This window comes from Erpetoichthys calabaricus, chromosome 18 (assembly GCF_900747795.2).
Source record: "Erpetoichthys calabaricus chromosome 18, fErpCal1.3, whole genome shotgun sequence".
Classification (NCBI taxonomy): domain Eukaryota; kingdom Metazoa; phylum Chordata; class Cladistia; order Polypteriformes; family Polypteridae; genus Erpetoichthys; species Erpetoichthys calabaricus.
Genome location: NC_041411.2, coordinates 84,805,808 through 84,833,120, shown reverse-complemented (window position 1 = coordinate 84,833,120; position 27,313 = coordinate 84,805,808). Strand labels below are relative to the sequence as shown.

The following is a 27,313-nucleotide window of genomic DNA, read 5'->3' as shown; positions in this document are numbered from 1 at the left end:
TGGTCTCCAAACAAGGAAAGGACTCAACCCCACCTCCAAAAAATAAAATACAGGAATAGCACAATGCCTACTTGCAGTTGTCTCATTCTCCAAACTGCTACACTAGTGGTTTCTAAATGCAGCCTAGCCCCTGTGTGCCATACTTGGCCTGCATGTGTGAATGAATCCATGAAAATGTCTGCACAGAGACAGTGACATTGAACTTAACATTATAACCCATGTGTCGTCAGGTCCTGGCAAAGACAGCTTGACCATGAATTTGGAAAGCTCTCTTTTGGCTTTGCTGAACATAACGACACATTATTTTTTCTGTGACTCCAGTTATAATAACTGTGATAATTTTAGTTGGTACTTTAGCCAAAATACTGAAATGTTTCCAAATGTGTTTGATACATTCAGATTTGAATTCACTGGCCACTTCTTTTCAAACCACTATAAAATGGCACTGACCACTTGTGCCTTATATTTATTGCTGCATCTTTTGTCTTCATAACAGAATGCAACCACCACCAGGCTTAGTACTTACAGTGATCTGTAAAGGCTCAACTAACTGGTTAAATTACAACACTTTGAATTTAATACAAAAAACATAACACTCACCCTTTAGTATTTCCATTAACATATTCTCAGCATTTGGAGAAACCATCTTGAGCAGTTTGCTTCTGTTGTGTACATGAAGCTCAATCCTAAAGGCCATGTTTGTTTAGAAATTAGGATTCTGTTATTTCACATCACAATATGTCATGGGACAAAACATTTAGTTGGAGATTCTTTGTATGCAATATTTACCTTAAGCCTGAGACTGTTCTTTTGAGATGCTTTGCCAAGCCATGGCATTATCTCTGGTATGTCTCACTGATCAAGTGTCACACTTTGGATTGTCTACAGTTTATCATTTCCCCATATTTTAAACTTATCATGACTTTAATGGAGCTTATTGTTTCTCATCTGCCCATAACACCTTGCTCCAAAATTCCACTGGCTAATCACTGTACACTGAAGCCATGTTGAATCTGGTCTTTAAATTTTCGGCACAAATGAGGGTTTCAAATTGTTGTGCTGTGTCTTTGTAATTCTGCTGTTTCCTTAAGTAGACTTGGATGCTTTCCATCTTGCACAGTGTAGGTTGTTTTAGATTTCAGTAACAGATGTTTAAAAGTTTCTCTTCACAGTTCTGATATTCTTCTTAACCATCCTGGTTAGTGGCGACTGCTCACTGCTTTTTTTTCCCCCTCCAATACATTCCAAAATTATGATTATTGTTAAGACCAGGGTCTATACAGTGTTATTTAGTTTTCTTCCATGGATGTTTCTCTAATTTTCATGTTGGCTTAGTTTTTATATGTGCACAATCAATGTAATAGACAACACCTGGCCAGTATGAAATGCATTATAATTATCCCATGAATACGTTTACCTGAAATGGGTAGGAACCCAAAAAAACAGTTTTTAATTTACTGCCCTAAAACTTACAGAGGGCTCTGCCTAGTACCGATCAATATCAGCACGTAAGGCATCTTTAACTTGCTGAATGATGGAGTAATGTATATGACAATATGCAAATGCCCTTCAAATTCTGCTTGTAATCACCCACACAGTAATTCCACATAATGTGAAGCTGAAATCTAAGTTTAGTAGTGTGTGATAACTATGAATGAGAACTGCAGATACTCCTTTCTCACAACAGCAATATTCTCACAGGTGCAGAGCAAGCACAAAGACATTTCCCCCCGACAGCTTTTTGTGAACAGGAGGCTCAAACAGATGGCCAGAGAACTTGCAAATATGAACACTTCCTCCATCCCTCTCTGTTCCATGCAACCTGAGAAACAGGCTGCCAAGGAGGTATGCATGAAAGTGAGCTTTCATATGAGGCGCATACAACAGGGCAGAAAATGACTACAAAAGTCAAGCAAAGAAAACTGGTTTTCAGACATCTACCAGACACGAGCTCAAGTATTTATCTCTTTATTTGAGCTTTCAATTAATCCAAAAACATATTGCTCCCTCTATAACCTATCAAAAATTATTAATAAAAGAGTCCACATTAACCGTTACAGAGTATAAAACAAAACAATGTCTTCATGATAATTTTCAGTTCTCCTTGGCACATCATAATTCCAATCTCGATTAACACTCTGAATGCTTGACCTTAAATAACAGAAAAAAGGTACAAAACATAATTTGTTTTTACGGCAGAATACAACTGTTTTTCTTCCCCATATTAAGGCTTTTATAATGTAAATTAAAATGAAATTCACATTGCAGGTCAGAAGAAATCTGAACAGTTTAACCTGCAATGTTGATCCAAACTTGCCTGAAGAATGTAATGAACAAGACATCGACCTTCTGTCAGGAAAATGAACCTGCAAAATATTGGTCTTAACCACAGTGATAAAATATTCATCTACCTAAACTGGCCTTATCCATTTATAGTGTGGGGAGCCAAAAAGCCACACCAGCAGCATTAAGAGCAAGGCAAGGTCTTGTCTTGTAATGGGTTGCCAGTCCACTGTGTAAAGTAAAAGTGAACTGCTTCATTTTATAACTTCCTAATTTGTGTTGAATTTTAGCATAGAAAATACAAAAATATGATCACCTTTCATTGAATATCATTCATTTTTTAGAATATTTTAAAAGTGTATTATCCATTAGAAAAATTGTAAAACAAAGGTTAAAATCTTGTAGTAAAAGGCCAGGCCCTGCCCACTTACATACCGTACCAAACCCAACACACTCACACTCTGCATTATCAAAACCTTTTGGGATCACGGAATGTGAAGACGTACCGTTTTCACAATTCAAGGCCTCAAAATCGCATAAAAACATCTTATAATGTGGACTAAGGGATATTAATATATCCATTAAAAATAATGATGCTTATACAGAACTTCAGTCTGAGGCACATGGGTACTACAGTTTAGAATTTCTCTCCTAGGTGGCCACTACTTTTTAGCAACACAGGCCACAGCTTTCTTAGCAGCATCATCAAGGTTGCTTGCAGACATGATGGGTAGGCCACTCTCTTGTAGAATGCGTTTTGCTTCTTGCACATTGGTTCCTAGAATGAAAAGAAAAAACTATTATAACATACTAGAGTTTTAAATAAAAAGAGAATGCCTACATAACACCACTGAAGTGCTTCTCTAGGGCTTGTGTGCTGTCCTGTCACTGACAGGTTCTGCATTAGGTATAGAAGGTGTTGAGGGTTATTAACTGGTATTATGGAGGAGGTAAAACTTTGAATTGCACAATTACATATACATATGAACCTCACAATACACTTCAAATGAACATCATGATGGCACCATAATATGAACAAGAGTTCTAACTAACCTAATACTTCTGCGAGCCCAAAATTAGATGTGTGTGTGACCAGGTAAAAGTTACTGTAGCAAAACTACTTCTATTTTAAATTTATTTGTTGGTGGTGTTAATGTTGGCATTTCATGGCTGCGAGCATAACAAAAAAACAAAAAAACTTAGGCCTGTAGCAGTCAAATGCACATGCATCAGGTAAGATGAATGATAAAATCAAATTCACATTTAGCTGTTTGAACCAGTGCGTTATGTTATGCTGAGGTCATTATCAGCATCCATGACATTTAGAAGTACTCTTCAACTAATCTTTGTCCATAAACAAAAATATACACAATGAATAAAAAGGTAAATAAGAGCAGGATTATTAATCTTATCATTATGGAATAACAATATAGAGAAGAACTACATAAAATCATAAAATACACCTGGAAATATGGAATAGTGTGCGAAGTTTTGGCTTGCTTAACATGGGAAAGACAGAGGATAGCCACACATAGCACAAATAGGGTGGTAGGGATGGCAGACTTAAACAGCTGGAAAAATTAAACAGAAGAAATGAAAAAAATCTTTAAGACTAAGAAGGGAAGATACAAGGAGAACACCATTAGTTATTAGGAGTAGTACACTTCAAGTACACATCAGAAATCACACTATAAAACTGTGGACACTTCTAAATCTTGACTGGATAATGTTTTGGCAACCCAAAGTACATAGGAATTGACATTTCAGATTTTTCCCCAAACAGTTTCCATGCTTTAACTATTCCTAAAAAGTGCTATCCTCCTAAACTAAAAAGACAAAAAAGGGTTTTACATTATACAATGGTTACTTTTTTTGCATCACATATCAATGGAGCAAGTTACACCATCTATCAAAAACCAAGTACACAATTCAAGGAAATCTACTTAATAAATGATTATAACTGTCAGTGAAAAAGATGCATACTATTTAACTTCCTTGTTTCACTGATTTATTTATTGTGTTCCACATGTTCTTATTTGATTGCTAATATGTTTAATAGTTAAGTATGCTGCGTGCAGTGTATACAGTTATGATGAGTATGTAATATGTAATCATGTTTTCATTATATTTTTCCCTTTTCTTCTGCCTTTATCCTATTCTGTATTGTATTCTTTACCTTTGTTCCCCTTACTTGAGAAATATGTTTAGTTTTTTAGTGTGTCTTGTTTGCTCAGAGAACTGGGTGAACATTTATTACACTACTTAGCTGTGCTACCTGTCTAAGCCTGGTTGAAATCTAAGTAATCAATATAGACTTCAGAGTTAACATTTGCAGTGCTCCATCTATTGGAATGTATTTTGTAATGCAAGTAATAATAAAATGCACTGCATTTGCCATTCCAACAGATGGTACATCACAAACAGTTATAATAATAAAATGCATTAATACAAATCTATGCGATGGACCATCTGCAGCTGGATGATAAATTGGACTGGACTGCCAATATTGATGCTCTGTGCAAGAAAGGACAGAGCCGACTATACTTTCTTAGAAGTCTGGCGTCCTTCAACATCTGCAATAAGATGCTGCAGATTTTCTATCAGATGGTTGTGGCGAGCGCCCTCTTCTATGTAGTGCTGTGCTGGGGAGGAAGCATAAAGAAAAGGGACGCCTCACGCCTGGACAAACTGGTGAGGAAGGTAGGCTCTATTGTAGGCATGGAACTGGACAGTTTGACATATCTGGAGGAGCAATGGGCACTGAGCAGGCTCCTATCAATCATGGAGAATCCACTGAACAGTGCCATCTCCAGACAGAGGAGCAGCTTCAGCAACAGACTGCTGTCACCGTCCTGCTCCACTGACAGACTGAGGAGATCGTTCCTCCCCCACACTATGCGACTCTTCAATTCCACCCGGCGGGGTAAACGTTAACATTATACAAAGTTATTGTCCGTTTTTACCTGCATTTTTATCACTCTTTAATTTAATATTGTTTTTTATCAGTATGCTGCTGCTGGAGTATGGGAATTTCCCCTTGGGATTAATAAAGTATCTATCTATCTAATAGAATGACAAATGCAGTGTACACTATTACTTCCAATGTTTGTAATGTGCCATCTGTTAGAAGGGCACAGACATAGCAACCAGGCAGACAAACAGATACACAGACATTTATCCATTTATTAAGGTGGATGGATAACAGAATGGGTTTGGGTTTAAAACAAAATGGTTTTGGTAGGTCAAAAGAAATGACTGGGACTGTAGTGTTTACAATACATAAGCAACAGAGTACAAATAAATTAATAAATAGCCCTTTTAATAAGACTTGTAAATAGAAGTTGTCAGGGAGACTACACACTTACATTAGTTTTCTGCTTCTTACAAGTTAGTAAGGCCAGCTGTTTACAGATATAGTTATCTTCACTTTTATTCTAGTCAAAGACATCATTATTGATGTTATGAGAAGCTTTAAACCACACAGGAATTTATAGCAGATATGGAGTTTCACCCCATCAATCTGATGATTACTTCCTTGAAGCATCCCATATCAAAATGGGAACAGTTTAGTTGGGACAAATCTACACTGTGAACACTATCGTGCTTTTAGGTACATTCACTGAATTGTAATGCGGAAAAATAACCATATGTTTTTAACTGCTGCAGATTACTAATATAAATCAGATCCTTCAGATGTGACCTTTTAGGCAGGTCAGGTCAGGTCAGGTCAGGGTCACCAAATGCTGGTTTACTAAAACCAGACTGCCTATATTCATCTTCTAAGCACATCAGTATTTCATGTATATCCTGACCTGAAAGCAGACATAAAAGACATAGGAACAGTACTACATGCATATTTTTATTTCCAAAATTATAATTTTCTAAACAGAGCTCTGCTCATTTAGATGCTTTGGAAAAAAAAAAAAAATTTAAATGTGGATTACAAATGCAAAATATTATTTATATGACCTGCTATATAGTAAAAAATTAAGGATTACCATTTTCAAATTTGTCATGATGGAAAACAAGCTTTACAGGAGAAAGATCATATCTAAAAGCATCATAAACACACACAAAAATAATAAAATGAATCAAATAATTTACATTATTTATTCAAGTACCAGCCTGTTTAATTTAATCAGTGTAACTGTAAAAAGGCTGTCACACAGATTTTGTTTACAAATGAAGTGTTTATACATGAAAAGAAATAACATTTGCACTCTTCATAAATGCTTCCCTTACATCTGGCGTTTAATCCTGAGTTGGTAACCTGGAAGACTGGCATGGGAATACCCATTACCTTTTGTGTGTTGGTACTGTATGTTCTCCTTGGTCTACAGTGTGGATATTCCACACACATTGTTGGATTCATTCCAATAGGTTTAGGCGAGATCAAACAGTTTCCTTCTCTATATGATTCTTCGTACTGGAAAGAACACCCTTGGTTGAGGTTGCCCCCTGATCATTTCTGCATACAAGCATTAGTATTAAAATAAGGGGCAACTGTCTACGTAGGTGCTGAGATGCACTATTCTCCTTGAAAAGCATTTGTTTCACCAGTCACACCAAGCTTCAACTGCAGTTTGAAATCGGATGGATAACAATACAGCGCACCTTATTTTTGTATAGTGCTGAGTTCTTGTGCCTATGGGAGCTTTCTTCAAATGGCCTAACATTTGCAAATGTATCCGAGATTGTTGACTGCTTAAAATGAGACAGAAGTTTTGTTTATTTTATTCAAATTAGCTCTTTTGAATAATTTATCATCAAGTTTGGTCTAAATTTGTTACGTGCCTTAATTTTCAGCCACAACAGAGAGGGCAAGGATATGACAGAAGATTTAGCCAGTATCTTTGTCAACATCAAAAAGTGCACTAAAATACAGATGTTGGTATGAGTTGTGTCACCAAATCTTCCTTTTCAGCATCTTTCTTTTTCATTTTCTCCCTTACCCCTGCTTTATTTGTGGTGGACTTACTTCATTCTAGTTGTGACATTTTGCAACCAAGCTTAATGCTTGTGATGCTTACCATTTGCAATGTATGCATGACAGCAATCAAACACTCTGGTGCATTTCTCCAAGTTTCTTTGTAATTTGATGAGTATGAGAAGAAATACTGAAAACACTTTGCTATTGCAATATTGCACATGTTCATATGGTGATTAGGAGTTAGAATGAAGCTTTCGGAATACTCTGCTCTCAATATGCTATTTATGCAAGGCATTGTCTCTGGTCCTGTTAGAGTTGACGGAGCCAGGTATTTAATTGTAACCTGTCAGAAAGAGCCCCAGGTGCATTGCCGGGGACTGGTCTTAAACAACTTCTTCTTCCAGTCAAGTTTCACAAAAAGAACTAAGTGGATGAATACAGTTCAGTGATTGCAGAAAACAGACACACAGAAAGTCCAGGGCAGTAAAAAGTAAGCAGTAGGTGAAATGACACGTTACATTACTATGTACATCAGCTTACAATGGACACAACTCCTCTTAAATGAACAAGCTGCTGGATTACATATAACGAGAACTTTGTACATGACTTCTAAATATAGGTTACTTGTGATATGCCTTGTCAATAAACACAATACCATTTTTGATGTGGCTGCCACACATCTCCATATTAATACATAAACTGAATATAATGCAAATATTATATCAACCGTAAGCTGCTATTAAAGGAGACGTTTCCTTCCAGAACAGCTGTTTACAGATTCTGGCACATTTACTGGCACACGGCTCTCATAAGAGAGCTCATGGGAACAGTCTCACTGGGATACGTGACAAACGTATCACTCATTCTCCCTTGATCTTATACCTACTGCAAGAGTTATGAATTCTGAGACCAAGAGAAATGGAAGCTGCCTCTAGTGGAAATGTGAGGGATGGTTGCTTGAATACCGTGGGCTACTCTTTGTGAAAATTCCCATCACCACAATGTACTAGTGCTTAGACAGCAGGGATGAGTAATACACAGAGAGCTCTGTCATTATCAGATCATTTCAAATTTGATGCTTATTCTCAGCAAGTAATCCAGGTAATTAATAGTAAATAACAATCTTGCCACAGCAGCAGTGGTCATTCTGTCTGGCAGCTGTATCTCTGTTTAAGGTAAGCATCTTCAAGATAATGAAATGTTTTACTGCACAGTCGAAGCAGAGCAAGTAAGGCTCCTCTGAATGACAAGTGCTAAAAATCTTAATGTGTGATGCTTGCTTCAAAAGAAGATTACTTTCATATTAATTTACATAAATCAAAACTGTTCTGTCAGTCTTGGTTACCAGTAAAAAGGTCCATAACCAGCATGTTCTGAGAACATAAGCTTTGATTTTATATAATTTGGCACTCACTTAATCCCTCAGATGAATGGTTTATGCGCTGTGGACTTTGAGGGAGGGAATGATAGGCAATCTTTTCAAATGCCACTCTACAGAAATCTAATAAGGAAAGCCTCCTTCAAAATGTTAAAATCATAAAAGCCATGTTTTTCTTTAGACACAGGCTGAAATTGATAGGACAAAGTTCATAATTTACATATTAAATGCACTGCCAGGAAATGTAATGTTTCAAACATGAAATGACAAGGCTTCTAGTAACGTTCTGCATTTTCAATAGAACTGTGAAGCATCAAGACAGGGGAGCAGCTTCCCATTAACCTTCTGCCACTGGGTGGTGGCAAAGATCTGTGCACAAAGCCAGGCACCCTGCTTTGTAAGAAGCCTTAAAAATCATTCATTCAAAAATCTTAGGCTTGGAACATTTCCTTGCCTCTTCCTGATTTCAAGCATTAAATGAGTGACACATTGCATCTTTGATTATTCCAATTTGCATTTATGTCAAGTGTTTTGTGACATACATCTGCTCAATACCTGCAGCTCAAGTATTCAAAAATTTTAACAGCAATGCTTCAGAGACACAGAGCAAATTGTGGTTGTAAGCAATATATTTCCTCTGCCTGTCCTTTATAGACTGGATGTGTGATGCAGGTGTCCCACGCTATGAGTGAAGGGAATTATGCTTCAGTAAATGAGAACTAATGAAAATTCTAGGTTCTGACAGTTCAGAACACAGAGAGAAATATTTATTTAGAATAATGCTGAACATAAAACTATTTTACAGTCAACCTGATAACACTTTCTTTTCCCAATGACAAATAAGTGAGCATATTGTTCTGCATAGCAGCCCACGTTTTTTATTTTTTATAAAGATGTGCATTTGATAACACAGGCATATTTCACTGCTGTAAAAGGAACAGCAAAAAATATTTCAGAACAAATTCTCTATCTTCAAGTGGAATTCTAGATTGCAGAAATACTTGTCACCTCACATCTTCTGGCCTGTAAAAATTCTTGGTGAAGAGCACACCTATGAAAGTTGTCTGTTAATATTACTTCTGCTCTGTTTCGTGTTTTACATTAAACAAGTGTGTCAGTTAGTAGTAAAGACAGACACATAAGCCAGCAGAAAGGCTGAATGTTGTTTGCCAGAAGTACTTATATTGCCTATAGAATGTCTGTATCATTTTTCAAAATATTCAGAACACTGTGAAAGCAAGGTGCATTTGATCCATTTTAAAACTTAGTTTACACACTATAACACAGCGCCCCAGTGAAAAAAAAAGACTGTACTGTACTTTACTTTAGAGACTAAGCACACAAAAGTTTCCATTTCCACTTTGGAGGAATGGAAGAGTAGGGCCCTATTCTCCATGGAGCTATGGACTGAAATTGGATGGGTAACTACTAGCAGACAAAATGTGAGATTAGTGGTGGGTGAACACCAGTGCCTACACAAACTCACTGTACTGAAGGAGACTATGGAGGTTCAGTCAAGACTGATCCCTATCATGAAACAGAAAATAAATTAGTGGCCACACTATACTAACTCAGAACGTTCTGACAACATTCTTCAAGCCTCCATGGCGCAATGTCAGAGGCTTCACCTCATTCACCTCGATCCACGTAAGTGGAAGCAAAGGTGTGTACGCCTGGTGAGCCCCAAATAAGGCGAAACACGTGTTATGCTCGTTGCATTATTTGGCTGGTACTGTAGCACATATTTATACTTTGAACAATGTCTTTTATGGTAAATATTATTCAGATGCTATTTACATGTAATGTTCAATATTTTACAAAAATGCACATATTTCTATTATCAATGCTTGTTAAGTGTTTACCAAAAGAATGACAATTGTTAGTATACCATCTCTAAAATTATAAGCTAAAAAACAAAGCAAAGGAATGCATGTGAAATTGACTGGTGTTGAAGATTTAGCATGTAACTGTTATAGTAATCGGGTCTGTAATGAAAACAATTTAAGAGGAAGGAGGAGTGAATATATTTAAACATTAATAATACACAAAATACAAAAGACACCCTGCTATGATATGTATAAGAAACAATAGTCCTAAACCTTCATAACTCAAGGTAGAGTGGCTTAAGAATAATATGATCCTGGCTAGTAAAGGCGTTCAATTAATAATTAACAATAACTACATAGCAGGGTATTTTCACTCTCACCCTCCATTAAATCAGCTTACAATTACTGTATTCATTCTGCTCAAACATGCGTGCTCACACACACACCAAATAGGAAATGCTTTCTTAAAACAATTCAGATGTGTTTTGTTTCATATATAGCACACAAATGGTGTCAAAAGGCATGTTCATTTTGTAACTTTTGATTAGGATTGTACGACATTTGTAGAAACTCATTGAAGGAAGAATATACATGCAAGCACTCTTGACTCAGTTCAAAGATTCCACCTTAACAAGTCACATGATGTTATATGGTTCCTCACTAGCGTGACGCTGCATCATCTGGAACATTTCAAACTGTAGTGTCACCTATCCATCAAATTACACTATGAAAGACACTGAGAAGAACCTTACCATTGGTTTTCACTACATGACAATCAGAAGAAGTTTTAATACAAATCAGAAATGTGAAGTCATACAGTAACCAACAAAACTTCTAAACTTAAATGGTGCTGTGCTAAAATCTGTCCGTAAATTGCAACTTGACAAGATATATATATAAGTAAATACCACAGAGGGAACAATTCATTAGCTTCAAGAGCACAAATATGCAATATATAGCAGAAAATGACATCTCAGTATAAATATTAAAGGAAAACAAAGCAATAACAACAGGATTCCATATTGGAGGACGCAGGATGTCAGGCTTCAGAGGTTAATAAAGGAAACGTGAGCTTATGTTTGACACTCATGGGTATACTGGTGAGGTCTGCAGTGGCTGCTTGTTTAGCATGGTACAAGGATGAATGGATGTGGACTAAATGAAGCTGCATTAGAGTTATTTATTTGCATGGCGTGGCACAACTGGTCTTGGAGAATGCTTGTCAAGAGATCAAAACTACATATTTAAAACTTCTTCCAATTCCTTTTTTTAAGGAACAAAGGTTGATGATCAAATTTACAATGACCCAATATGAGTCACTGTCAGTGTGTGGACTTTCTATGCACTCTGTGACTCTGTAGTGGCTAAGCAGGTGGATATAAGGAGAAGCATATTCACTTCTTTTTTGAATGGATAAACGACAGTTAAATATTCGATTAAAATGGTGCCAGCATCAAGACATTATATTATGATTGTTCAGTGTTAAATTGCAGAATGTGTAATACTGAATGCACTCTCTTACAACAACATTGTATACATTCTAGAAATGGTCCTTAATTAAATTTTTTCTCCAACTGCTTGAAATGTTTAAACATAATTCGTTTTGTTGCTGTAAAAATTGAAAATGAATGTAAAAATCTCCACAGAAAATGACTGAGTGAATTTGCCTTTCTACCAAGGTTTCAGAAAGCAGAGCTAGTTTGACCTTTAGCAAGTCTCTTTCCCCTTATAATACCCAGAGTGCAGACATATGAAAATATCTGTATTATGCACTTAGGATCTGAAAGTCTTTTTGGATTTAAATAAATGGTATCGGCTGCAGTGCCTACAAATAAAGCTGGCAACTGAAATTGACATACTGTGCTTAATAATTGCATTTTAAGTAGGGGCCTTAATGAAAAGTGAAATGTAGGAATTTTGCTATTAACTTGGCATGTATTCATTTGGAATGAATGGCCTCGTCTTATATCGAAGACTAGGGGGCTTTGCTTGTGCCTGCACTACACGCCAGCCACTTCGCATATGTGGATTTCACTTTCACCAAAGAACAAATCTTTTAATTCTCGCGGATATGCCTCTTCATTGGGAAGAAACACTTCTCCCTGATGGCAACACGAATTAGACAATCTACAAGTCTCTGACTTAAACAATACATTCGATCTCTTTTCGTTGTTCTGTTATTTCACTGCGTAATAGTTTATGTTTGATAGATAGATAGACACAGACAGACAGACAGACAGACAGACAGACAGACAGACATACATTATTAATCCCAGGGGGAAATTCACATAATGCGATCTTTACTATCATTTTTTTCAGACTTTCGAATTTTAGTATTTTCATTATCTCTAACCTGCTCTGTATGTGTACCATGCCAATGTTTTTGAATTCTTTACGACGTTCTACTTTGTCATCTACTCTTTGTCTTTAATTTCCGGCCCCGGGCATGGTTAAATCTCTTGGCACAAAGTCTCATCTCGCAGGATTTGAAAGTATTTCCTTGATAAAGTTATGTCTTGTCCCAGGCTAAAAAGTCTTGTCTCGTCCCAGGATTTGTTTATAATAGAGAGACAAGAAATCTCTATTTTGAAAATTGGTAACACCAAAATTCTGGTTGTCATGTACATTATAAAAGAAAAAAAAATGGCTGCACACATAAAATAACCTACATACCCTGCCTAGAAATAAAGGAACAAGCTATTAAGACTGAAAGTGACCAAACTAGAATACACTAGAACTTGGGAAAAATGGCAGCACTTATTCTCTGCTGCAGTACCACATACAACTTTGTGTGCTATGAGAGCCAAGTGGCCGTAATTAAAATAGTACTATAGTTAGTCATTTTAAATCAAAGAGACTGTTTCTCCATAATGGTTTAAAATAATGTGAAAGTCCTAAAGACTACATATGCTGAAATGTGTGTGAAAACAAAAAATAAATGCATGTTCAAAATTAATGCTTAATCAAAAATGGGATAAAAGCAGATTTCTTTTGTTTCTGTCTAATACATGTGATAAATGTGTGATTTATGTACCCTATTAATATTCCAGCAGCAGTTTTTTAGTATCTTTAACAAAAAATGGGGCATGTACCCAGGGAATCAAAACTCTCCTAGAAACTATGCCAATAATTTCCACAAAAAGTTTCTGAAGCAAGTCAGAACTACACTGGAAGCTGAAAGGTAGTTAATCTTGCATTTGTAGTAGGAGTTCCAAAGTCTATCCAATACAAAAATTAAGCCACTATCTTACAGAGAGTTTTAAAGTTTGCATTTTCTAGCAAAAAGCAAACAATAAATGTGTGAATGACTGTGACTTATATAAGAGATATATTTAATGAACAATAAAAAAGTGCATTCCTGAACATCCTAGGCATGCAGGTGCAGTTATGTGAATCACAAAGAACACACACACTAAAAGAGAAGCCATTTATGCACACATTCTCCTTACTACTCACAAGGTAGACAATAATAAAATGCTAACAATTTCATGTCTCCTTCAGTCACGCTTCATTTCTAAAGAAGGTTCTGCAGGACACTACACGAAAACGACACCATGTATATCACTTTCCAATGCAGAATGTTTATCAGAAGACGACTGATCTAACAACAGCTGCTCTCCTTATTCTTTTAGCTGAAAAATTCTGTCATCTGTGTTTTCTACTTAACATCTGGAGCAAACTTGAAAGTTCTGTTAATACAGATGAAGAATACCATTAAAATGGCAGAAACAGCTGTTAGATTTGACATGTCTTCACTTTAACAAATCCTTACCTATCTTTAACATAAAATTATAAATTAAAAAAAAATTAAATGAAGTGTGGTAACTTCTTTAGGTGTAAAGGTGACATCCTACAAACAAACCTATTTGCATGTACCCCTTTTTCATTAATATGTATTAGTTAAAGTTTTTGGCTTTGCTATGAATGACACATCAATAAAGCGCCTTTAAATGGAAACAGATCAAATAGGGATATATTTTTTAAACCTACTTGCTAGGATATATGTTGCCTTTCAAATACCTAATCACGTCACAGTGCATGAGGAGGGGAAGACACTTGAAGTTTGGGCCAACTCTGTATCTGCTAGATATCTATGAAACTATTGGACCTCAGTGAACAGAGTATCACAGAGATTTTAATCAAGAGTACAGGAATTGTATCAGAGGAATGAATTAATTTAAAACATAACCTATAATAAAAACTGTTTAAAAGAAACAAGAATATGATTTAGAGTAGTATTTGACTGTAACGGGACGTTTAAAATGTCATCTCCCTTATTGTTATGATGTTTAATGCTCAGGTTGAAAATGAGTCTTTTCAAACACTACAAGCACACAAACTGAGCATCAGCCACCTTCTCTGCGTCCTTGTTTGTCAGAGTCCAGGCAGGTTAATACAGTCCTGTAACCACAAAAATCAGAACCAGCATCAGCCCTTGTGTTTTTATTCCATTTCTTTTTCTCAGTGGCATGTCTAATTACCTTGAACCTGTTTCTGCTGAGGGTAATTGGAAATCCAGAAATAACAAACCATTTGTTTAAATACAGGAGTACAAACGGAGGTCTGTAATTATAAAATATAAAGGGGTAAAGTGTCAGAACTTTCACATATAAACGTGTATGCAACTATTCCTGTAGGATGAATACAGATTTCATATTTCAAGAAATGCAATGGGATCGGCTATTGGGCAGGTGATAAATATAAAATTCATCTAGCTTTATAAGATGCCTTCCCTTTAAGTTAACTCTCCACAAATTTCTTTTTATTTGACTTGAACTGTACTCTTGCTAATTCTTACTGTAGCCAGAAGCTTGTGTCCTGAATAGCTAAGTGTCCAGGCCGATTGAATGTACTTTTTTTGCACTACACAGTGCGAACTGAACATTGTTTATACTGATACTTCTACTGATACTGTATTTGTGTATTCTGGTTACATATATGAATTGAGTGTGGATTTTCATGAGGTTTTTTTTTTTTTTTTTTAATTTTACTGTTACTATAATATACTTACTTCTCCCTAATCTACTGAACTTCAGAAAGAAAAAGTGCAAACAAAATACTACTTATCACAAATGTAAAATAAGCCTAATCTTTAGTTGCATGCATACATAAGCAAATTACTTTAACTCCATTACACCCTTTAAGTATAACCAAGAGGTCCAGCAATTAAGGAATCTAAGTGGCAACAGACAATCTTAAAATGTCATTCACACCACTAAAAGTAAGGCCTGTAGTATAGGTAGAGCTACTACTTCTATGTCCCAGAGGTTTGAGTCTTCCTTAAAAAACAAATATCGAAAAGGGTTTAAAATAATACATATTGTGGAGCAAATTATTTACATTTTCATTTATCATATTAAAGTCACTTAGTCAGAACAAGCACCTTGAATGCAAATTTACACACTCATGTTCTCTTATTTTTAGGGTACCACCTGCTCATTAACTGCATTCAGAATATGTTTAGTGATTTGTCCACAGCCCACTGGAAGGAGACTGACAGGCATACCCAGGAGATACTGGCAAATTTATGTCTCTCCATATTCCTGTCTAGGTATTCCCCAATAACAGCTGGAGGAAACTGCAGAGAATAGAGGGGAATGGTAAGTCCAGTGCAGCATGCTGCTACCACAGCCCTCACCAGGAAAGGAGAATGGAAATGGTGATGATAAAAATGAAGGCGTAAAATAAAATACCTAACACATGCCAGTATATCATGTTTTCTGTTATCTGAAAATGTCAACAAAATAAAATTATAACATGTCAATATTCTTAAAGTTCACTTTCAACCTTGACAATGATGTTCATTACAATTAAACTATGCTTCTCAAATTTGGATGAAGAAAAATAAGGAATTTATACAAAATTGTACAATGGCCACGAAGTATAAAGAGGCTGTGCCCTTGCTATTATTTGGCACATGGTTTTACATCATAGTGCCTTTAACAAGAACCATTTAGAAATGAATTGGCACAATTATGTGGCAAAACACAGAATGACTGTACTAGTTTATAATGTCTGAAGTTAATCTTAAGTTATGCTTATTAAATACAAACATCTATGACAGATAAGCTTTCAAATGCAGGCAAAAGATTTTATGGAGCACAGCAAACAGTGACTAATCAGACGTTCCAGCCACCATTGTGCTTACTGTCCTAAAGAAATATATGCCTTATAAGCATTGCTAAAGTCAGATATTGCTGCTTCCCAAATAATAAGAGAAAAACTTTTTTTGTCTTACAGTTAAATGATATTTATCAATAAATTCATTGCATTTTCTAAACTATTTTTTCTATTAAATGACTACTGTCTATTACAAAAAACAAATCAGAAAAACTCATAACATGAGGTCAACCGTGATGCTCTTCCCAGCATGCCGAGACATGCTTCATTTTAGCAGACTGTGCTTTGAAATGTTATCTAAAACGTAAAAAATAACAAGGAAAACATGTTTTATTGCTCTCACCTTCAAGTCGCACCACTAATGGTACAGTCATTCCAAGTTCTCTGCAGGCCTTTGTAATACCATTGGCGATGATGGCACAGTTCACTATTCCACCAAAAATGTTAATGAGGATGGCTTCAACCTACGTAAAGAAAAAGCTTAATCAATCACGCATCCCAAATGTTTTACTACAAGTCATTCCATGTTGCATTACCACATGACTTTCTTCCACCTTTACTAGGTTTTAGACTACTCATTTTAAAACATGGACAGAATAATGTAACACTCAAAAACTAACAAACAAACACCATGCAATTTTCAGACATTTGCCATTCGCACTTTTGCAGGTGGCACCTGTGGTACATCTGGCTGCTGCAAATACCCTACACCATGTCTCAGAGATCAGTGATTTAATTACTAAAATACTCATTGAGCAGTGAATGCTTTATTGTTTACATTCAGCAACAATACCCTTTTAAGTTTGTCAAATCAAAATCTTAGGTTAAGTTAAACTCGCCCTGATTTTCACAGATATTATCTCATGAGATGTAAATCATATGCAGATAAACATAGGTCATCTTAGTGCAGCTAGTAAATTAATAATACAGGAAAGTAGCATCAATGTGTCAAAATCTTAACACATCTTTAGAAGGCCAAGCTCTGTATTAAAAGAATTAAACTGGCATCATGTATATCAAATAGTTTATTTTAAAGTATCTGGTTTCCATTGAGGTTCTAATATCAAATTATGAAAAGGAAAATACAAGTTAAACCAAGGCTAAACTGGTTAAAGCGTCTCTCTGTCCCATTCTAGCATCAATGAGGATCCCAGAGTATTTGATAAATTACAACACTATTATTAACACTTGTGGGATAAGAACAGGCATCCCAACCAGAGAGGAGCATGGCTTATTACCTGGATGGGAGGCCCAAGAGGAATGATGGATGGACTGGCTGGTTGGGTGGAAAGATAACTCTGTGCCCAGCCGGTATGAAATAATGGATGAACCAGTGGAAGCCAGAACCTGGGAGTGGATCCATCCCCCATGCACGAGGTGGCAGTGGTCCTCGTAAGAGAACCCAGTTGGGACACCTGCAGGGGTGCTAGGAAGATGAAGTCCGAAAGTGCAGCCCTGTAGGGGTCCCTTGGGATTGATATAGGGTGCTGTCGGGGGACGACTCCTTCCCACTTCCATTATGGCCTGTAAGTGCTTTCCGGAAGACATGCATGACCCCAGAAGCATTCTTGTGTCCAGTATAAAAGGAAGCCCACTGCCACACATGGAGGAGTCAGAGTCAAAGGGCAAAACTCAATGGGAGAACGGAAAGTGGAAGATTTAATGTTTCATTGCGATTTTAACTGTATCTGTAGCTGATTATTGGAACAGGTCTGTGAGAAGGTGCTTAAGAAGGAATAAAAAATCCAGTGTTTTATTCATATAGTATGTGCTGTATGACGGTCTGTGGTTTGGGGCTCTCTGGCGCCCCCTGGTGGTTGCACAATATTACAAGAAAAAAAAGTCTTATAAAAAGGTTGGTTTTAAGTAATGTCAACAAAGAAAAAAAGTGTTAAGTCTTGATAAAAAAATCATTTGAGCTTTAACATTCTCCTTGACGGCAAACAGCAGCTTAAAAAGCCAACTAAATTTGTTATAGCTAGATGAATGATTTAGATTAAACTAATATCTACCAACTTACCTTTCTAGGCAGGCACACCCAACTGAACATATAAAGGCTAAATAAAGTTTTAGGGTAACATGGTGAGATGAAGTGAAGATGGCACACTTGCAATTTAAAATCCCATTCCTTAAGGTCCCATCACATTACATGACCTTTAAGGCAGTTGTGTGTGGAGGCACTTTGGATGCAGCAGTGACCTGCTCCCATGACCGCCAATTGAGTAGTCTGACAACCCCAGTGACTCAGTCTATCAATCTGCAACTCGACCAAACAAAATCTAAAAAGATTTGCTTTTCTCTGAATTTGTTGGGGTAGGTTTGCGTATGCAAGCTGACAACTAATGCACAATCACCTAGAGTCAGGGCTGTGGAATCGATGTCGAAAACAATTATTGGGTTACTGGAGTCCAACTCCAACTAAATGTAAATTGTAATATAATGTGTTAAAATTTCCAATTTCACATATACTAATATTTAAAAGTAACTACCTGAAAGAAAAAGATCTGAAACAACAAAAATCTATATAGAATATAGAAATTTTGCAAATGCTGCAACATACTGGCAGAAAAGATCTAAGAATGAAGGTTTTACAACTTTAATATAAATCAAATTTAGATTTTGGGACATTTTAGACAAATTGTACAGAATTAGGCATACATTATGTAGAAGGTGACATTAACATGGGAAACTGGTCTACAAAAGTAGATAAACTAAGACAGCTATGCAGGAATATACAACACATGTACAGTTGACTAAAATAAGTTTTCAAAATAAATTTTAATCTAAAAGATTCACAATTTACAATGTATTGTTTACTGCTCACTTATAAACTTCCATCTCTTGCAGAATGCAAATTTACTCTGCAACAGTTCATTCATGTACAAGAATGCGTGACCCATCCATCCAATACTGAAGACAGTCTAAGCTAATGGGGAACTGGTGCCTATCGCGGCAGCAGTGGTCACAAAGAGTAAGCCAACACTAGAAGGGATACCTTTCCATTGCAGAGTGCACTCCCACATGCTAAAGTGCATTGGCAATGGTGCTTGTAAAAATGTATTTTGTTGTACAAATATAAGTATATAATATACTATGATATGTATATAAGTGAGTTCAATATTAAAGAAAGATCACCAATATACTGTTTATAACCATTAAAATTTAATTTCTATCAATATATAGCAATAATGAAAGCTCAAATGGAAGAAGACTTAATAATCCACAAATGAAAACAGCAAAGATAAAAACAAAATCAAAGCAGCAAAAATAACTAGTGGAGTCTGGATGGGAAAGGAACTGTAGGATAAAACTAAACAGGAGCCAGCAACCCAGTCACGAACAGATATTAGAAGGCTAAATTGAGAATCTCTACAGCAAGATGGGGAGTAAACGGAAAAATCAAAAATCCATTCAGTCATTTTAAATACAAGATCGTCATGAACTTCACTGCACAATGATCAAAAACATAGCAACCGGTTCAGATGACCTCAGCTAGAAAAGTTAAATCTCCTCTTCTAGAAATATTTCCTGTAAATAAGACATTCTGGCCAGGGTTAAACATCCGCTTCTGTCAGGAGGTGTAATAGTGAACTGAACTGTACTCCCACACAAGAAAAAAATAAAATAAAGGAAAGCTGCTTTGAAGAGACAACGTGGGCTTATGAAATTCTTGCAGCAAAAATATTTAGAGGTGTATAAACCTGTGAAATACTTGTCTCCCTGCTAACCTCTTGAACTTAACACTTCAGTATTGCATTACATTTTTACAACAAAATATAATCTGCAATATTGTTACTGGTTTCACAAGTGTATCCTCAACATTTGTTTAATTAGTTGTCACTGTATGAACTTAATCTAATATAGATTTTCTTTCAGGGATACATTAAAAAAAAAAGGCAAAAGACAGGCATCGTTAGACCTTAAAAGCTTACTTCCTTACATTTACATAGGCCCATTTTTTTTTTTTTAGTTTCAAATTATTATCTTCTATTGTGTTTACAAATTCATCACATTTAATACTTGTATTTGTTAAATGAATGTCCTGTTACATTTTAAATCTTAACACGTTGCACATATTTTCAGCATTCTGAGTAACCTGTTAAAATAAGCTTAAATTTAAAATAAGTTAAAACCAATGTTAAAGCAAATTGCCTTGCCAGCCAGAAGAATCATATCATGCTTAGGTGCAAACAAGGCACGGAGACACACAGATCACACTGCTACTCCAGTTGGCGGACAGAATCTTCAGTTTTAAGTGCTGGCTGTGTGAGCTGAATAGATGGTCTCTAATTAAACTAGCATCACCACTTCTTTTCTGACCTAGATGTTGAGCTGAGATACATTTGAAATAGCCCAAAGAGGTCTTGCCCTGATCCATATTAATTACCAGAGGGAGGCTTACAAATTTACAAGACATACATTATCTCACCTAAAGGTTGTTAAAAAATTGTGGAACACAAATACAGTTAGGTCCATAAATATGTGGACAGAGACAACTTTTTTCTAATTTTGGTTCTGTACATTACCACAATGAATTTTAAATGAAACAACTCCGATGCAGTTGAAGTGCAGACTTTGAGCTTTAATTCAGTGGGGTGAACAAAACGATTACATAAAAATGTGAGGCAACTAAAGCATTTTTTGAACACAATCCCTTCATTTCAGGGGCTCAAAAGTAATTGGACAGTTGACTTAAAGGCTATTTCATGGGCAGGTGTGGGTAAGTCCGACGTGATGTCCTTATCAATTAAGCAGATAAAAGGCCTGGAGTTGATTTGAGGTGTGGTGCTTGCATGTGGAAGATTTTGCTGTGAACAGACAACATTTGGTCAAAGGAGCTCTCCATGCAGGTGAAAGAAGCCATCCTTAAGCTGCGAAAACAGAAAAAACTCATCCAAGAAATTGCTACAATATTACGAGTGGCAAAATCTACAGTTTGGTCCATCCTGAGACAGAAAGCAAGCACTGGTGAACTCAGCAACGCAAAAAGACCTGGACGTCCACGGAAGACAACAGTGGTGGATGATCGCAGAATCATTTCCATGGTGAAGAGAAACTGCTTCACAACAGCCAACCAAGTGAACAACACTCTCCAGGGGGTAGGCGAGCGTCTCGATATCCAAGTCTACCATAAAGAGAAGACTGCATGAAAGTAAATACAGAGGGTGCACTGCAAGGTGCAAGCCACTCATAAGCCTCAAGAATAGAAAGGCTAGATTGGACTTTGCTAAAGAACATCTAAAAAAGCCAGCACAGTTCTGGAAAAACATTCTTTGGACAGATGAAACCAAGATCAACCTCTACCAGAATGATGGCAAGAAAAAAGTATGGAGAAGGCGTGGAACAGCTCATTATCCAAAGCATAGCACATCATCTGTAAAACACGGTGGAGGGAGGCAGTGTGATGGCTTGGGCGTGCATGGCTGCCAGTGGCACTGGGACACTCGTGTTTATTGATGATGCGACACAGGACAGACAGAAGCAGCCAAATGAATTCTGAGGTGTTAAGAGACATACTGTCTGCTCAAATCCAGCTAAATACAGCAGTCACATTGATTCATGATACAGATGGACAATGACCCAAAACATACAGCCAAAGCAACCCAGGAGTTTATTAAAGCAAAGAGATGGAAAATTCTTGAATGGCCAAGTCAGTCACCTGATCTTAACCCAACTGAGCAGGTATTTCACTTGTTGAAGACTAAACTTCAGACAGAAAGGCAAACAAACAAACAGCAACTGAAAGCCACTGCAGTAAAGGCCTGGCAGAGCATTCAAAAGGAGGAAACCCAGCATCTGGTGATGTCCATGAGTTCAAGACTTCAGGCTGTCATTGCCAGCAAAGGGTTTTCAACCAAGTATTAGAAATGAACATTTGATTTCCAGTTATTTAATTTGTCCAATTACTTTTGAGCCCCTGAAATGAAGGGATTGTGTTTAAAAAATGCTTTAGTTGCCTCACATTTTTATGCAATCGTTTTGTTCACCCCACTGAATTAAAGCTGAAAGTCTGCACTTCAACTGCAACTGAGTTGTTTCATTTAAAATTCATTGTGGTAATGTACAGAACCAAAATTAGAAAAAAGTTGTCTGTGTCCAAATATTTATGGACTTAACTGTATTATAACAGTGAGAGATCCTGCAAGAAACACTCTAAAAAACTTAACTTAGTTTTATTCTGTTTACTTCATAAAAGTATAACAAAATGACTAAATATGTGGAAATAACATTGCAAGGTTGAGCCAATCCCATGATCTTATGCAATATGCAACTTACAGTGTTAAATTACAAGAAGAAAACTCAACCTTTGTGAAGTGTACATCAGAAGTGCTAGCATTTAACTGTCTTCAAAAAAATAAATATGTCCTCAAACAGAGCAATGCAGACTGGTGATAGACAATATAAGTTGACGGAGTAAGTATATCCCAAAGATATGTGGGCGCAGTAGAAACAGGACACTTGTATACGAGTAGTAGAAACATGTTTTCTGTCCCCTCAAAAGACATCCAATGTAAAGAAAAAAGTATAAAGGTTATGTGGGAATACTTTTGTGTATTATTAGGTAAACGAACAGCACTATTTACTACTTTAATTTCTGGAAGATCTTGGGAGGAGAGGCTCAAATGGATAAAAACACAGAAGCCATGTCCAGCTGAATGTTATAACTACTGTATGACTTAATGTAACAGAAGAGCAAGGCCCTATATTTTACAAAGCTAATTTAATAAGTGGCAATTATTTGAATGTGACGATGAGTAAGACATCCGGCTAAAACCACTATGCCCACGAAAGTGGGGCATTTGCACCCTCAAGAAATGAGAACACAATTTTAGATATAGTATGGATAATAATCCATAGAACTGCTGTTTTGAGCACTGCACGTTCAGACATGAGGTTAGTGTTTTGGTTCACCAGTAGCAAGGACTGTGAGAGGCCTGGCCAGAACTGTGTGGTGTAGTGCTTTTCTCTCAGCTCACAGCTAAACATCCTCAACAATGGCTGAATGCCCCAGTAATGCTCTTGTCTGAAAAAGCAGACCATCATAGAACATCTTACTTCCACCCTGCTTGGCGTATAATTTTTCAAAAGGCTAAGGCTAAAATGATTATCCATCATGTGTTCACTGAAGCATCTTCAAATTCAGTTTATTGCAGATCAACAAATTCAGCATAATGAACTTAAAATTGTTCCTGAATGTTTTTATACAGCTGACAATTTGTAGGCATTGAAATACATTACTGTATTGGCAGTTCATTGAAACTAATTAGGGAGATTTTAAAGAGTGAAAATAATATCTGAGGTTTTCAAAGAGAAACCAGGCCATGGTCTGTGAGCAAAGTCAATTTGTTGAAGACTCCATTTTATTGTCAATTGTTTGGATTAATAATATCTACATGACACTTGAGCACTAGTCACATTGTTAAAAGAGATAGTAGCCCAGTTATATTTATAAAGCAAGCATTTGTAAAGTAAAACAATTCAACTCCATTAACCATGGATACCCTGAAATTAATTTCTTTTTTATGCAGAAGTTGTTTCAAGATGACTATTGCCTGGATAAAAGAAAAAGGAAATGATTTGGGACAGGTGATGGAGTAAAACATAAAAGAACCTGCTGTTTTATGAGTGTAAATGCTGCTGTTCTGCATTCTGGAAAATAATAATACTTGATTAGGCAGCTTTATGTGCATTTCGATACTGGGCCTCCTAATGAGAAGGCCACAGGTGGTAAAAGACAGACAACAAAAACAGAGCCACACAGATTTTAAACCCAAGTGCCTCTAAAGGCTACTGCCTTGGCTCCAGACTGTACTTACTTTTCACTCATGATTGCACAGTTAACTACAGTAACAATCACATCATCAACCTTACGGTTGACACTAGAGTGATTTGGCTGATAAGCCACAATCATGAGAATACATAAATAGCAGGAACCCAGGAGCAGACCTGATGAAGTGGTATTGCAACAACAACCTTGAAGTCATACTGAAAAAGGAACAAAAATGCCTTTAGTTGCTGAAGCAACCAAGGAAATATGTGATAAGTCTATGCCAAATTATAGCATTTAAACTATACATGCGTATTTATAGTCTTGTAGACAGTGCCAAAGCAATAAAACTCAAGACAAAAAAGTGCAAACACTAACATGGTTTGCAATAACATGCGCAGGGGTGGCATTTTGCTTCTCAAATACAGGGCTTTAAAGCAACAAAAAATACTTAGCCTGAAACTTTGGACCAAGGTTTAAAATAGGAAAAAACCTACAATAATTAAAAAATATGAAAATTTGTACAAAACTTTAATACTATTTTCATAAAAATAAACATATTTCAAATTCTGAACACATTCCAACAAACACATTTTAAAGTGTGCCTTTAGAACAGTAAGCAACTGCCTGCTATTGTAATATTCAACCTGCAAAAAAAAAAAAAAAAAAAATCCCAACAACAAATGAAACCGATAAAGAGCAAATTACCAAATGGCAGGAACAAACTGTACACTGAGCTAAAAATGACAAGCATGGCATCAAGGCACACTGAAAAAGCAAAAGAGTAGCCTATGGTTTTTAAAAATCCGTAATGTAAATGCTCCTCTCCACTACTGTTATACTATTTGAATGGATTTCTCTATTCCTTTTATATCTTGTTTGTATTTTTTTGTACAATGTTGTCGGGTAATGATCAGCTTTACGCAACGTATATGCATTTGTTTCAATTAACTCTATAATCAAATGTTTCTAATATATTGTAGTTTTTTTGCTACTTGCTAACCTGTTTATGTGTTTTGTTTTGCTGTGTCAAATGAATATTTAACTAGTGCAATAACTAAAATGAAAAAGAAAATTGCAGTATTTGCATATTAAATACATTTATAAACAAAGAACAACTTTAAAGTGCTTCCTTTTTTCTTAACAGCTATGAAAATAAAACGAGAGTGCAACAACATTATTGAAGAAAAGTAACACAGACTGCTGAATGATCATGAATAATCAAATGAAGGAATGAGAGTAACTGCAAAGCAGACTAACTTTTATGTCCCTACACAAGTGAAGTTCACAGTATTATTTTCTCATTTTTCTGGATTCAAAAAAAAAAAAAAAATCTTGCAGATGATCTAACCCAGTCCTTTTCAAGGTATTGTCTATTTTCTGAGTAGATGAAGATGAAGTTGCTGCCACTATTTCAATCCTCTGACAATACTTTACCCATGTCAGTGAATGGTTGAGTTATTACAAGTAACAGGTCATGCTCCACAATAAACAGGGCAGTATGCAGTCTTGGTAACATACCTGGTCTGGCAGCAGTTGTGGTAGGTATCACCCCTAGCAATGTTGAAGAGCACAAATAGCTGCCCTGAGCATTTGATCCATGTCGCATCATTACAGTATCAATTATGTTTTACTGCCGGGCCTTATAATACAGTGTAGAAACAAGCACTGGGTTTATTTAATTTGCAACACCAAGATCCAAGGCATTTTCTTTCACCCTCTTTTCTTTTCTTTTTTTTTTTTTTTTTTTTTTTGGGGCTTTTTATATTTTTATTTTATTAATTTTCATTGTAATCATTCCATACAAACAGATCAATTTATAGCCCAACAAGTTAGAAAATCTTCAAATTTCAAAATTCACCCTCTTTTCTAAGCAACATCATTAAATTTTTTCCTACCTTTCTTTATTCCACTTGTATTGTCTCCATTCCTGGCCAACTTAGATTCCAATTTGATCCCACTGTGCACTCAGTACGCTCACATTGACTAAGAGAAAGCCGCTTGGGTAACACACTACCCTGCTTGCATAGCGCTAGTAACTGCAAGAATACTATTACACTATTGGCCAACACTCATCCAAAACAAAAACCAGCATTATTGCTTTTTTTTATGGGTTTCCGGCTGATTCAATAAAATGGTGTAACTGGCAGTGAATATTTCATTAATCTAAGACGGCAATATCCCTGAAATCTGGTACGAAGCCTGAAAACTTTAAACATTGCAATACCTTACTTGTTATTACTTACTCAATTCATTTTATGCTTGTATAGCGCTCTTCAAAGAGTGTAGGCACAGAATGCTGTGACAATACATACTGCAAATTTCGATATATTGCTCTAGTTTGTCCATTGCAGGAATTATTCATGTACACACCAACACTCAGACTCACACTGCATTAATCTGATGTTACCATTTATGCAATCAGCATTTATTCGGGGACGTGGGAGGAAGACTAGAGTATGTCAAGTAAAAGCCACACAGTCATGGGGCAAATGTGAAAATTCCACTGGGACAATGACCAGGCATGGAATTTGAACCCATGATGCTGAGTTAATTAAGTGGTGGCGCTAGCCGCCGCACTACTGTCTTGCCCCTGTTGGAGAAAGGTAAGTAACAATGTCATTGTACCAAGGACTATATTCCTGATGTGCTACTATAAAAATTACATTAGTAGAGATTCAATACTTGGTGATTCTTAACATAGAAAGAAGTGTTAAAGCCCAGACAGCAATATCAGCTTTTTACACCTAAAAGCATAACTGAAGGATTTTCACCTGGATGAAAGAGGATTTTTGCTAAAATGTGCTAGGCCTCACTGGAATAGAAACTTGTTTTCCACCTCAACCCCAACAATCTGCTGTCATATTTTTTCCGCTAGCATGACTTCACAACCCTGAAAGAGATGCGCACTGATAACAGGAAACCCTGAGCCGTATTGCTCTTTCAATTCAATATATTCTGGTACAGAGGACATCCAATTACAAATATATCCATCCAATTTAAGCAAC

The 27,313-nt window shown here is 36.3% G+C and overlaps 1 protein-coding gene across 1 annotated transcript in view; it reads right to left on the bottom strand.

Moving 5' to 3' along the window:
• Positions 1-1,952: 1,952 nt before the first annotated feature.
• Positions 1,953-27,313, bottom strand: part of suclg2 (succinate-CoA ligase GDP-forming subunit beta) — a 142,266-nt gene continuing 116,905 nt past the window's right edge. The window contains 2 exon segments of the mRNA XM_051920956.1: positions 1,953-3,061; positions 16,881-17,001. Coding sequence (XP_051776916.1) covers positions 2,946-3,061; positions 16,881-17,001 — 237 coding nt within the window. The 3' untranslated portion in view covers positions 1,953-2,945.